The 14402-nt window shown below is 34.6% G+C and overlaps 1 protein-coding gene across 4 annotated transcripts in view; it reads right to left on the bottom strand.

Moving 5' to 3' along the window:
- The window catches only part of ARMC8 (armadillo repeat containing 8), a 102274-nt gene that overhangs the window by 36944 nt on the left and 50928 nt on the right, over positions 1-14402 (bottom strand). For all 4 annotated transcript variants that reach the window (XM_061194614.1, XM_061194612.1, XM_061194613.1 and 1 more), the window contains 3 exons: positions 13409-13469; positions 11175-11375; positions 8030-8125 (listed from right to left, as the gene is read on the bottom strand). In XM_061194614.1, coding sequence (XP_061050597.1) covers positions 8030-8125; positions 11175-11375; positions 13409-13469 — 358 coding nt within the window. The remainder of the gene's footprint in view (positions 1-8029; positions 8126-11174; positions 11376-13408; positions 13470-14402) is intronic.

Genomic DNA, 14402 nt, shown 5'->3' on the forward strand with positions numbered 1-14402 from the left:
TTCAGACTATCACACATTCCCCAGTGACACTTCTTGCCATTTCATATCATAATTTGGCTCCAGTAATGGCATTTAATTCTACATGAGTAAAGTAATGAAGTGGTTAACAGCATAGGCTTTGGAGTCAGAGAGACTGGGATACGATGCAGGGGCTATCACTTATTAGCTGGGTGGTCTTTGTCAAATCACTTGTTTCCTGATCTGCAACAGCTATCTTACAAGGTTGTGTAAGGTTTAAGGGAGATAATGTGCTAATGCTGATTATCAGCACAGTGCCCAGCACACAGTAAGTGCTCAATAAATGGTAGTTCTGTTAAATTTGGTTTCCCAAACAGATTATCTCTTGATGTAAATACCTAAATTACATGCCTTTTACATGCCCCCATACCACCTAACACAAGGCTTTGTATATAGCAAAGGCTGAATGGATATTTGCTTAATAAGGGAACTGGATCTTAATTTTTCTCATTGGCATGGTGAAAAATCTTATTCTGGCAACTCTGCTAATCAATACACAGAATCTAAGGTTTCCTACCATAACCAAAAGCCATAGTTATTACCCAATTTGTCTGGGTTCTGTCACATGCCAAAATCATTCAAACAAGGGAATCGGCATATAGGAAAGAATCCAGTGACAGTGTTATACTGTCAACACTTGATAATGCCTCTCTTTCAGGAAGTCAGACAACTCATCTCCGCGCCCCACCCCCGATCCTGGGCCCATTTCTTTCTATAGTTCAGTACAAAGAGGCAAATGGGAAATGCAGTTTTTCATCAAACTGGTTTATGGTCGTTTCTGTTTAAGCTATGCAGTTTTCGCACAGGGTGGGCAAAGTTTTTCTGCAAAGGGCCAGATAGGAAATATTTTAGGCTTTGTGGGCCTTGTGATTGTGCAGCCAACATCTCAACCTGCCACTGTAGTGCAAAACAGACACAGGCAACACATAAACAAATCAACATGGCTATATTCCAATAAAACTTGATAGACATTTTGTCAATTATACCTCAATAAAGCTGAAAAAAGATAAAGAGAGAAAAACTTTATGGACACAAATTTGAATTTAATTTACTTTTCATATGTCAGGAAATATTCTTCTTCTTTCGGTTTTCTTCCTCCAACCATTTAAAAATGCAAAATCCATTTTTAGCTCACACGCCACAGGATAATTACATAGGTAATAAGTACCCACAGGATATAGTTTGCTGACTCCTGTGCTAGCATTTTAATCACAGGAAAGAGTGTAGCACTGGTTCTGGTTCTTCATCACAAACTCAATCTTCTCAAGGTCTACTACTCCACAAATTTTATCATCCCAAACATTTCATTCATTTCCAGATAGAAAATTCTTGAAAATCCAACTAAGTCACTAATTTTAGTTCTATAGATCTAATATAGACCATATTTTAGCCCATTTCTTGGTTTATAATCACCTGTCTTAGATTGTAAATAACTAATGAAACAATCAATCTGTACTTCCTATTTTAAAAAAAGAACAAGAAGTATAATTCAATGATTTATGCAACTACAATACCACAAATAACAGTAAAACACTCAATTTTATGTCTCCATTTAATGAACCTCTGAAATATAAGTTCATTACTTGATTTTATAAATACCTCTATTCTGTATATAGCATTATCACTCCCAGGTTTGCTTCTTTCAGTATGCTGAAGGCCAAGGGTCTCAATACTGTGGGCAAGTGGCAAAACCTAGTCCTGTCATGGTGAACTCTTTAAAAATACTTACCATCGTGAATCAATGTTGCAGAGTTCATTTAAAATTCTTTGGTAGATTAGCTTTCAGACGATAACTAACAATTTAACCACAGATTAAGTCAAGGAATTCTGAATTCTGAATGAATTTGTTGTTATTCAGTAGCAGAACCAAGTCCTGAAGGGTGCTACTTCTGTGGTACCGTCGAAAACCTTCAAAATGTTCAAGGCATTTGTTTCAACATGTAGACTAAGGCTCAGACATAATTTTTTGCATCTGCCTGATTTCACGGCAGAGACAAATACAGAATTTTGACAGTGTACCTTTTAAATGATCATTTAGAATTACTGAACTTCACAAAATGTTTTAAACTATAAATTCATGGTACAATTATACTGTTACAGAGAAGACCAACTAGTAATAAAAATCAAGCTATAACAAATGATTAAAATGTTCAAAGTGAAGTGCTTATCAAGTTTTTGAGATAGCGGAAAGATATTAAGAAAAACTGACCTAAATTTACAAATATACTTTAAAATCGTGTAACTTCTAAAACATAGGAGATTTACATTTGCTCAAAATTTGAACACATGTATTTGAGATATGGTTTCATATGAATGATGACCTTTGGAGAAATGACATCTATGGCAACCACAGACAGTAATAAGTAATACTTAGATAAACAACGTTAGACAGAATTTGGCCTCCTTTTCTCAAGACATCTACTACTTATGATACTAACAAATTATTGATTTATATTGTATATTCTATTTAACTCCAAGAAAAGCAATATTATATTTGGTGCTTCAGAGGGTATGCTATAGCAACAAAGAGTTTTGAAAACAAGTATTTTAAATATATTTAAAAATATAATTATAAGAGTAAGAAGACATCTTGTCATTTTAATAAGAGATAAACTAAAAAAAAGAGCTGATGCTTCTGAAGTATAAATATTCTTTTTACTAGAAGGAATAACTAGTAGTCTTGGAAATTTATAGCATAAAATCACTGTTTTCACTGTAAACCGTCTTTATTTATGCCCCAACACTGTTCAGCTTTTCTCCCAATACTTAAAAATATATATTTATTTTTAATCTTCCAATGAAGTTATTTAAGATAGTCTAATAAATGCTTCGATTTACTGAGCACCTACAGGCACCATGCTAAACATTTTAAATACATTAGAGCTCATCCTCACAATGTCCCTGTAGATATAACTTCCTTTGCTAGGAAAAAGAGAGTAGAAAAATTCTCATTCTTCTTTGTTTTCCTTTTCTTTTCTTATTTTTTTCTCCCTGTACTTCTCAAAAAAATTGTCCAGGAAAAAACAATTGTTCAGTTTAAAAAGAAAAAAACATCTCACGCTTTGCTACCTTCTTCACACACGTCATGTACAAACCACTGTGACTGTTCCACAGGCATCCCCCGCCCCCGCCAAGGAGTAAAACTTTAAGATTTTATGTTATCAATTCTTGAAGATATAAAAGAAAAGGCATTTAGAAAACATTAAAATATTAAATTATTAATTTCCAAATTGATTCAAGGACTGCTCCATTGATATCACCATGTCCATTTTAATTGGTTCCAAATAATTCTTTGAGCCCCTAGCAAATTCTTACTGGCCATTCCTTACTTTCCTCTGACTTACTGAGGTTTTATTATAAATGCTGAGTATTAAGGCTGTGTCTTTATTCCTCTGTATCTCACCTTACTGTTTTCCCCCTCCCTCCACTGACCTGACATTGTTTATATAATGTAGGCAGTTCAATCAATCTACGTAGAATTGAATTAAATTACTGACCTTCACTAATTATGATTTTCATAAAACTCTGGCATTCATTAATTGAGAATATTTTATACAGGTGTATATCACTTTATAGAATAGGTTGATTCCTGACAGTCGGCCTAATTTCTATAAACCAAATCATACTTTTATCCCTAGGGGAAAAAAACTGGTCCAGATTCACACTTGTGAATGCTATAAATTTTTAAAAATCATACATTTAAAAAGGAAAAAAACTAAGAAATAATGGTAAAAATTATTTCAAAATTAAACAAGTACCATACCATAAAACATATTCTCTTTGACCTACATCAAAGAAGTAGAAGACACGCCCTTGGTATTGTCTGCCTCTTGAAAATGGGAATTTCCTACATTTTCTCTATGCTAAGTATAGTGAAACCCCTTGCCTATGTGATCAGATGTAGGTTTCCTCTATTTTAAATCTCCTCTCTTCACATACCCATAAAATTGCTAGCAAAGTTATGAAAGTTCTTAATGCAGAGAGGCCCATATATAACACAATTAATAGTGCTTAACAATGCAATTTTGCAATATAGTTCAAATATGCATTTGTCCATTCATCCATTCATTCTTCAAATATTGGTAAGTGCCAACTATGCACCCCATAGTATTGTAGATGCTGGGAATACAGTGAGGAACAAAATACAAAAAATCCCTGCCCTCATGGAGCTTACATTCTAGTTCCTCAAAAGGGATCTCCAGCTAAAATGTAAGTACTCAAAATCCAAGAGCAAAGCTTTCTGAAAAGCTCCATTAGTCAGATATCTCAAAGGAGCAAAGGCTACAATAAGTACTACATTTACATTTGTAATATGTTTTATTTTTATCAAAAATAAAAATAACATCCTGTTAAGTTTATTAATTTCCTTGAATTTTAATTTATATTTAAAATTTCTAATTTTCCTCAATTTACACTTCCTAGCTATTTCTGATAAATTATGCAAGCTCCTTTAAGAAAGTAAAAGAGAGACCATCCTTTTAAATTTCCAACCTAATTGATGATCAACAGGTACCAATCAAGTGATGGTCTTCAAAAAAGCAATTCTTTGTTATAAAACAATGGGCCTCACAATTATAGGCCTGCTGTAATTTGCCACTGCTGCCTCTGCATGACTTAGCCAACTGACTGGGGTTTTGATTGAGATGCCAGTACTTAAAATAATTTGTTAGTTGTCTTAACTTCTTTGTTACTGTCCCATTAACTGAACTCATGCTTCTCAGTCAGCATTACTATGTGGTAAAGACTACCATTAGAAACTATAGACTTTCCCCGTGGCAGAGATTACAGCTAATTTTTACCTGGCATTTCTGTCAGTGCAGTTACTGCTAATGTGCTCTGGACCCTTCTTTCACCAAGCTCTTAACTCCTGCTCTGCCCTTGCTTTCCCTAACCAAAATCCTTGAATTATTCTAAGTTTAATATGGCCAGGCCACATCTGTTGTCAAGGTGAGTGGTCCTTCATCTTTTCTTGGGCTTCTTCTCCCTTTTCATGTCACAGCCAATGGTAATGTTCTCCACTTTCACCGCAGGACTCTTTCCACCCTTTCACTGACAGGACACCACAGGAAATCAGGAAATTTGTACCTATGCCACAGAGTGATAAAGGATGCCAAGCTAGGAATTAGGGGACCAACTTTGCTCTGCACAGAAGGATACAGAAAGATCCAGGTGTATTAAAGGAAATATCACTCTGTATATGATTTCTGCATTTTCATTTCTATATTTATCTCTCTGTATCCACTCAACAATATTTATTGAGTGCTTATTAGGTTCCAGGGACTGTTTGTTATACAGTTGGTTTCTTTTAATGGGAACACACTAACACTGCTTCGAAGCAGGAGTGGTAAATCTCTGACCTACAGGTCATATTCAGTCTTCAGCTTAATTTTGTGTGGCCCAGAGAGAAGCTATTAAGAAATGAAATCACAGCAGGCCTTTTGAAGTCTTTACAAGCAATAAGATAGAGCCATAATTCCATGAAGAGAGGAGGCTTGTATCTTTCTCCTTTACTGCTGTGTATACCTCTCACTGTCTCTATCTCTTTGCTCTAGTTTTCTATTCCTTCTGCCTCATTCCCTTAACTGGTCATAATAGGGCAATGAGATATATGTTACTTCCTATATTTATTGAATTACATTACCATTTTCAATTTAAAGGGCAGACCAACTGAACATTTCATACTTTTATCCTGGAATAAATAAGCCTTTGGTTTGGCTGGGGGGTGGGGTGAGGGATGGGGGTGGAAATAGGTCTACAGGCTTTGAAATTTCTTTCAGAGATTGTCCACTCATCAACTCAGTAAACTGAAATTCCATCTTGGCAAGTATAAAAATTGAATTAAAAAATAAAACAATAATAAACATTGTACTTCAAGAATCTACACCAAAAAAAGAAATACAATCAAAGTTAAGGCAGAAGTATAAAAGGTAAATAAATATTTCATGGAGAAAGTAAATAAAAATCTATCCAAATAATTATTTCAACAAAAATAGAATAGAAATAAACGCATTCAAAGGAAGAGTTAACATTTATCATTTTTATACACTGAAAATAAAAATTCTCCACTCCTAAGAACCGTTTTCATGCAGATTTTATCACAAAATTACTTTATATTTTCCAATTTACAATTTCTCTCTTCAGTAGTTGCTATGAACTATAATTTATTCACTTGATTTCCCAGAAATTAAATATGTTCCTAAAAACTCTATATAATCCCCATTACACAGGCATACTATAGTATCTTTTCTTCAGCACACACAAAAAACTATAATAATTATAACTTATTCTTTATTTGTTATCTTTCTACAGAAATTATCAGGATTAGCCTTACCAGGAAATTATACACATTATAAATACAAGTTTTAATAAACTACTGATCATCAGACTGTTACGTTGTATTTCTAGAACACGATATCACAAATTAAAGTCATTAATTCCAAAACAATAGTTTATTAACAAAAAAGTACAAAGAAGTACAAATGGACATCCTATTTCCCCCCATTATGGTCCGTCTATCTATCTCCCTTTCAGTCCATGGCATGGCCTTCTTCAGCTAAAAGACTGGGTAAAATACCTCTCCTCTTTCCATTGGGCCCTAATAAATACATAATGATTTGTTTTGGGATGGTTTAAGTTATACAGTCCATGTCAATTTTTAAAAAATATTTTATCTATATGAATTGCCATAAAAGCCTCTTCCCTTGCAGTATACCAGGTACCTAAACTGAATGAAATATATGAACAACAACATTCATAAATCATGATTAGACATAGGGAAAATCATATCACTAGTATGTTTGCCTTGAAGTAACAGTTTACAAATGAAAGCTTAGAGGTGTCAAAAAGGATTTTGATAGATATTTACTAGAACACTTCAAGTCAAAAACATCTTGTTAACTGAACTAAATTGAGGTACATGGAAAACATTCAGCTTAGTTGTGTTTTCTGAACTGATTTTAAAGCAAAGCTACTTACATATCTAATCTTACAGATCTTACTGCTATTAATTTCAATTTTCTCCAAGAATGGTACAATTTATTTCAATAAACCTACAGTTAATTCCATACTTCTCTTTCTACAAGCCCAAAGTACTTCTCTAAATCATGTTAAAGCCCCAATACTTTGTGATTTCTCTCACAGGGCTCCTTAAAATACCAATGCAAGATGGGGAGATTTAGTAAACTGCCACATTCAGTAAATAATGCACAATTTGCTCTCTCTGCTATGGCTCATCAAGACAGAACATATGAATTAATTTACGATGTTCCTAAAAGCCTTGTTTATAATTTATTAGATTATACATGTTTTTTTTTTTTGGGTAGTAAGCTCCAGGCTTTTGGTTTGTGGAGGGAGCCAGATCAGAGCTTACCACAATACTTTACTCCCTGCTTAGAACTATTCTCATAAAGAACATGAGCTCAGTGTTGGACTAGGCTGTAATAACATAAGGTGCTATAGCAGTGACACATTTTTTGGGAGCTGGAAAATTCAGATGACCATTCACTAAACATAAAATCATTATTCCACAAAGATTTTATTCACATCGAACTTGCACAGTAGCAAAAAAAAATCAAAACATAACTAAGCCACATATCAAAGAACAATATACAATAGAGATTTGAATTTCTCAATGGCATTGGAAAGTATTTCCATAAATAACATTTACAATTCTAGTGTTAGGTCTTTCAAGGTGTCTGAAGCTTCACAGTGCTAGAATTGATTTTTATCAGAACACATGCAAAAATGTGCAACACAATAATCCATATTAATGACACAAAAAAGCACGCCAGTTACTTGTCATTCCAGCACGGCCATGCCACTCTATGTTCTAAAAACAAACAAACAACCCCCCAAATCCGGGTCCCATTCATTCTTCATTTATGCCTTTAGTCACTCTGTTTTATTATATTCAAACAGTCACTGTTAGTGCTCTTCACCACGACTTTCAGGTTGACGTCACTCCCTGCCTGCTGGCTGTCAGGACTGGGGGACGCCCCTCTCCCAGACTCACCTTCTTCCGGATGTCTTCATCGTTTGCTCCGAGAGAGGCATAGAGCTTGAATGCAGCCTGGCGAAGTTCGTGAGCATGCTTTAAGTCATGATCAAGCTATGGGAGGGAAAAAAAGATATGTTCCAACCCAGTCCACAAATTAAATTTTCAATAAAACTAATAAAGTAGAGTTGAAGGAAAAATATGTTTTAACAACTATTAACGTTATCAGTGCTGGTTATTTTGGGTTTCTGCTCACATATGACTGAGACCTTGCTGTGTCTGTGTCAACATGACCTGGAATTCTTGCAGTCTGCTTCTGTCTAAAATGTGACACCGGTATATGAAAAACCTTTGTGAACCTTTGAGCCTTAAAAATTCAGTGTTTCTAGATGGTAGCTTTAGTGGCACTGGTGCTTGCTTGCACCAGCTCTTTTTTTTTTTTGGCTGTGCCACGTGGCACACGAGATCTTAGCTTCCCAAACAGGGATCAACCCCGTGTCCCCTGCAGTGGAAGCGCAGAGTCCTAACCACTGGACAACCAGGGAATTTCCCACCAACTCTTTGAAATGCTCTCAAAAACATGGCACAGGGACTTCCCTGGTGGTCCAGTGGCTAAAACTCCACACTCCCAATGCAGGGGGCCTGGGTTCGATCTCTGGTCAGGGCACTAGATCCCACATGCTGCAACTAATTAATTAATTAATTAATTTAATTAAAACAAAAAACAAAAAAAATGGCACACTCAGGCCTTTCTAACCTGGAATACAGCTGATAACTTGAGTGCTGCTGCAACAGTATCTTTAGAAGGTTTTCCCAAACATTAATAGTGCTAACCAAATTTCAGCATTTAAAAAGCTTTTAGAAGCAGGAAAACCTTTGTAAAAATGCTTAATAAACAACAGACCATGGTAATCTTTGCTACCTGTCTATTACAGCTATCTCAGAATTATGTTCAGGGGGCTTTTTTGGGATAAATTTATTAAAATTACTTACTGGTATGAAACAATTAATGCTATCTTTTCATATGCATAACTGGCTTTCTCAGTTATCAATTCTTCCATATACCTGATTTATCACCAAACCACCATAAAAATAAAAGAGAAGCGTGTTCTCAGGACACTTTCAGTGACTAAATATGAACCAGTAAATATATAAGGCATATCAGTAAAGTAAATAATTTTATAACTAAGAGATATAACTTATCCAAATGATTACAACTTTTTCCAAATGAGTTGCCTTGGAAAGGTTCACCCTTATGCAAAGATGTAGCTGTTGTTCATAATATTCTGAGACCCTCTTTTGAACATTCCTAAAGAACTGAATGGCACACTAGCAAGAAAACCCTGACAATAATAACATATTTTCATCGACTAAGAGAGTTTTAAGTTAACTGTCACTGGTGTGTGAAGAGGGGGAAATCCAACTGGGTAACATCATTTAGAGTAACAACAACAACAAAAACTCCACAGTAAAAAACTAAAACTCAGTTAGTGTGGTTCTGAAGGCAGTTCTTAAGAGTAGCTCCCAAATATTTTGATCAAAGCAGGTACTGATGGGTTATGGGAGGAACCTCCCAATATACGACACTCATTTTGATGTGTAAGTTCTAAAATATCTATTCTTATGTCTTAACTACTTTCCAGTCATAACATTTATTAGAATACTGACTTGGACTAAAATACCATGAAAATCACACATTTATTAACACGTAAAAAAGTCTCTCTTATGGGTCTAGTACCTATACTTGTATGTCAGAAACCACTGGATAATCCATCATCAAAAATAAAGACGACAAAACAAACTAATATTCAAGTTTAGGAGATTTTAAAAAAAGTTATTATTATTCCAGTTTTACTGTGATGGAAATAAAATGGAAAAACCCTAAGAAAAGGGATAATCTTCTATATACTAGTTAAATGTTTTGCACATGTGTAAGCTAGACGTTCTTGTAACTATGTTTCCTCACTCTCATGTCCGTCAAAGTGTTCTATTTGCCTTGCTGCGATGGTCAGCTAAGGGTGTTTGTGAGGCTGTAGTTAGGACTTGCTCATATGTCTTTGTACTTTGAGTTACTGTGTCAGTGAGCAAGCAGCCAGAGGGAAAACAGACAAGGCAGCTGCTTCAATATAACCTATCACTTCTACTAGAAAAACAATACTACTGAAGGAAGAGCAGGCACGTAACTTTAATACATAAAGGGCAATGTACATTAATACAAATATCAATGGAAGTTATTTTAGGCCCTTTCTGAGACAGAGAAAAGTTATACCCTTAATAGTTTGTTTTATTTTCAGTGTTAAATGCCAAATGAACAGTTGCCTACCGGATGAAGTTTTTTGGAACTCAGGGGCATGGGAGAGGTCAAGAGAATAGTTTAAAAAAATTTACCATTGGGACCAGTGGCATCAAAAATACAGTCACATTTGTGAAACAGTACTGGTTACTATTTAGGAGGCAATGCTCTCTCTACCATGACCTCCTTAAATAAACTTTCTCTAACAGAATATTTATCTCTCATGCTTAGAGAAGTGGATATGACAAACACGTTGAGAAAAACAAAGCCAAAAAGAATATCTACCTATTCTGAGGAACTTATAGTTTGAGAAAAAGTTAGCACAATTTGGTCCTTGATGGTCTCAAACTAGAGGTTAGATGGTGCTTTAGCTGTCACTAGCAGGCCCAAAGCACAGTATGAAACTGCAGAAAAGAAAGAAGAGATGGCAAAAATTAGAAGAAAAGGTAGCAAAAGAAAAAGACGGTGGCGGAGAGTAAAATAAAGCCACTCAGTCGCCTGGAACAAAAGATTACCCTTGTCCTAAAGAATGAGAATATAGTGACAAAGCTGATTCTGGGACTTTCAATAGCATTAGATGATGTTGATATAATGTCAATAACCAGCTTAGAGACCCCACTATTTTGGGGTTAGCTGGGAATTTGGGATGCAATTTTCTGATTATCTCCTTACTAAAAAACTTCTGACAATAAACATGAAACAAACTGGATTCAAAAAACTCAAAGTGACATCATCTATGTTACTAAAAGATTTCTTTATTTAAAAGGGCTCTGAACTGTTAATTATCAATTGGTTCAAAAGTGGTGAACAGTAAGAAAATCCTTTTAAAAATCCCTCTCTTGAGCTGCTGAAAAGGAAAAGAGAACATACCCTTTTAATATCAGTGATGGCACTCACAGAGCTGGGATACTTGAAATAATCAGCAAGCATGGCAATGAGGTGATCAGTAATGCTAGCAATTCTCTGTAGCTCAACATCTGGTTCAATCAGATAGGCGAGTGTCTCAGCTCCTTCAACTCTCTCCTCTAGTAACCTCTCCTTACTGCACATTCGAACCAAACAAGGCAATGTCTGGAAGGTAGTGATATTAATTATTTGCTTTTTGGTAAACGCAAAAGCATGATGGAGATCATATAGTAACTATATCAACCCAACAGTTTTTACTGGGAGTCATGTTTGTGATCAAATGTTTCAATAAAGACTTTCAGAGAATAAAAGTTTTTTTTTGGAATGTAAAAACACACAAAATTCAGTGCATATTAATCATTTACACTGGCACACTAAACTCCCATATATTCAAAGCACATTAATATAAAGTCTAATTAGGCTTTTGTGATTGATAAGACTGAAGCTTTATTGTAAAACCTTACAAAAGACATTTAAGAATCCCTAATAAATCATTTCTGATGCTCCTGCCCTGTCTATGTATTTATTTACCTAAAATACATCCAGCAGTTTAATTAGGAACGATTTTGCCTTAGAAGAAGTATGCTATCTTTTCCTTAATGAGTGTGATATAGCTGGGATGACTTTCAATTTTTGTTTAGAGTTTAATACTTACAGTTGCAAAAACAAAATACAGCTTTAAAAACTCAGTGATCTTCCCATTAGTCAGATTCTACCAGTTCTCCTATAATCCAAGTGAAATGCATCAATCATAGTTCCTGAGTTCTCCAGAGAACTCCCTGGAATGACTGTGATATCTACTAGCCCAATTTTACTTCTGAGGTCCTTCAAAAACCTTGGCACTCGTCTTGGTAATTTATCTACATTAGGTTCTCAATAAAAATATCCCATGTTTATATTTCTAAGGCTGATGAATCAACTTTAAAGGATAATGTGGAAATAGAAACTGAAACATCAGAATTACAGGAAGACTTCCTCTACAACCGCAGTCAACTATGCTTTGTTCTTTTCTAAGTTCCTATTATAGCTTGACCACAGAGTTTAGCACTTTATTGTTCACTGTTGATCTCTTATCAGGCTGGTTCCATCTTTTAAATACGACTCTAGGCTTCCAAGAAGAAAGCCTATTCTTATTTTCCTTGGAACAGCTACCAACATTTATCAATACCATAAATTCATGGATTATTGAATTTAATGCTCACAACTACTACACAAAGAAGATACTATTAACCTAGTTTACCAATGAGAAAGAAAAGGAGGGGTAGAGCAGTTAAGTAAGGGCATGGAAGCCCTTAGCACTCTATGCAGTGCTATTTACTTAGGGGGTCCTCAGATCTCATTAAACTGTCTTGCTTCACCAAAGACTAAAGGAAACATGAATCTTCTTAATGTTCTTCTATCCTTGGGTTCATTTTGAACACTGATAATGAGATCTCACATTCACAAAGTGACACACTATCAATTTACTTACAGTTGTTCTGTTCTTTATAACTAAAAGCTGTTTAATGTATTTAATATATTGTTATTCTCAATAACCCTTTGGGATAGATGAGCAGGAATTATTGCTTCCATTTTCATAATTAGGAGTCTGAGGCAGCACAAGAATAAGGGATGTGCCCGAGGCTACCGACCCAGTCAGTGGTGGAAGTGCTAAAACCAGAATCCAGGTCTTAGGACTTTTAGGGCTAGTCTTTTATCTGGGCTTTTCTGAGTTCTAGTTGCATCTGACACACCACAATAATGATGATTGCTTTCATGTGTTATTTACTTATTCTTTCTCATTATGCCTTTTGATCATCTGCCATGTGGGTGAAATAAAGTCTATCTATAGAGTTAGTGAACTGCTTGCCTACAAAACTGTGTTGCAAACTTAATGAAAACCAAGGACTAAAATATATTTTCTATTTAACCTGAATTTTACACATTTTTATAATTTTTATATCCTTCTAATTACCATAAAAGTGAAAAAGGTTTGACAAGGAAAGATTTACTTTGACTTTCAAAACATATCTAAAACCAATTTTTTAAAACTACATGTCATCCCACTGAAAAGCATGGTGTTTTAATATTATTTCATGCTGTGCACACATACCATAGTGATAAATGTGTAAAAAGAAATAGGAATACAAATATTTATATTCAACACTTATATGGCTGGATAATTTTCACATGTTTTTAGAAAGAATTAATTCGCTCACCTTTAATACAATACAGTTGTCATCTGTCCGAATTGCTCCAGCTCTACACATGTAAGTTAAACTGGAATAAGATGGCAGAAAGTAAGTTTTTGCTTGTGTTTTAAAGCTTTAAAAAAAACAACAACGACTTACTTGCCTTTAAGATATTATGCGGAAAAAAAAGACAACTACTCTTACTTATCTTGAGGGAGAAGGTTTTGACACTCCCTTATCTGAGATTCTGTTAATTAAATAGTCAAAGAAAACTATCCGATATAGGCAGACAGTAAGCCAGAAGTTTTTTAAAATACATACAAAATTGTTTTAAAAATAAATGGCCGAATGAATGGGTAAACGATAAAGCAAGGTGCTGGGCACACTGGAGTTCTCTATACTTTTCTCTATACTTTTTGTTTGAAATTTTCCATAATAAAACAGAAAAAAATTTAAAATAAAATATAAAGTTAACAAAGTATCTAAATTTAAATGAAGTTAAGTTGGGATATTTCAACTCCAATAGCAGTGGTAGAAGTATCACAGAAGAAGCATTTAACTTGTAATACTTATAGCTATCCCTAAGATATTAACTAACTAGTCAGAGGTTACCAGTAGTGTCTTTGAGAATTAATTAGTGATTTGGCTCTACTGAAAAACAATTTACCTTCACAATTATATCTGGCCGTGAATAAGAATACAGTTACTTTCTACTCTCTAAGCAAGTACTGAACATTAAGCAATTAAGAAACCTAAATTAATGGATTTCCTTTTTGAATTAGATTCCTTTGGTAAGCTGGAGGGAAAAAACCTAAAATACCCCATGTTCTGGCTTCTAGGGCAAGTTATAAACAAGTCAGTAAAACTCCGTACTTATACTGTAGGAGATGAATTCTTTATAGCTGTTATCATTATCTTAAGATTTGTTACTACATTGTTTTTTGAAACCAGTTCCATGAGAGTATTACCTTACTAACAAAAAGGCAAATGCTCAGTTTTGAAGACAAAAAAGCGGACAAAC

This window comes from Eubalaena glacialis, chromosome 6 (genome assembly GCF_028564815.1).
Source record: "Eubalaena glacialis isolate mEubGla1 chromosome 6, mEubGla1.1.hap2.+ XY, whole genome shotgun sequence".
NCBI lineage: Eukaryota > Metazoa > Chordata > Mammalia > Artiodactyla > Balaenidae > Eubalaena > Eubalaena glacialis.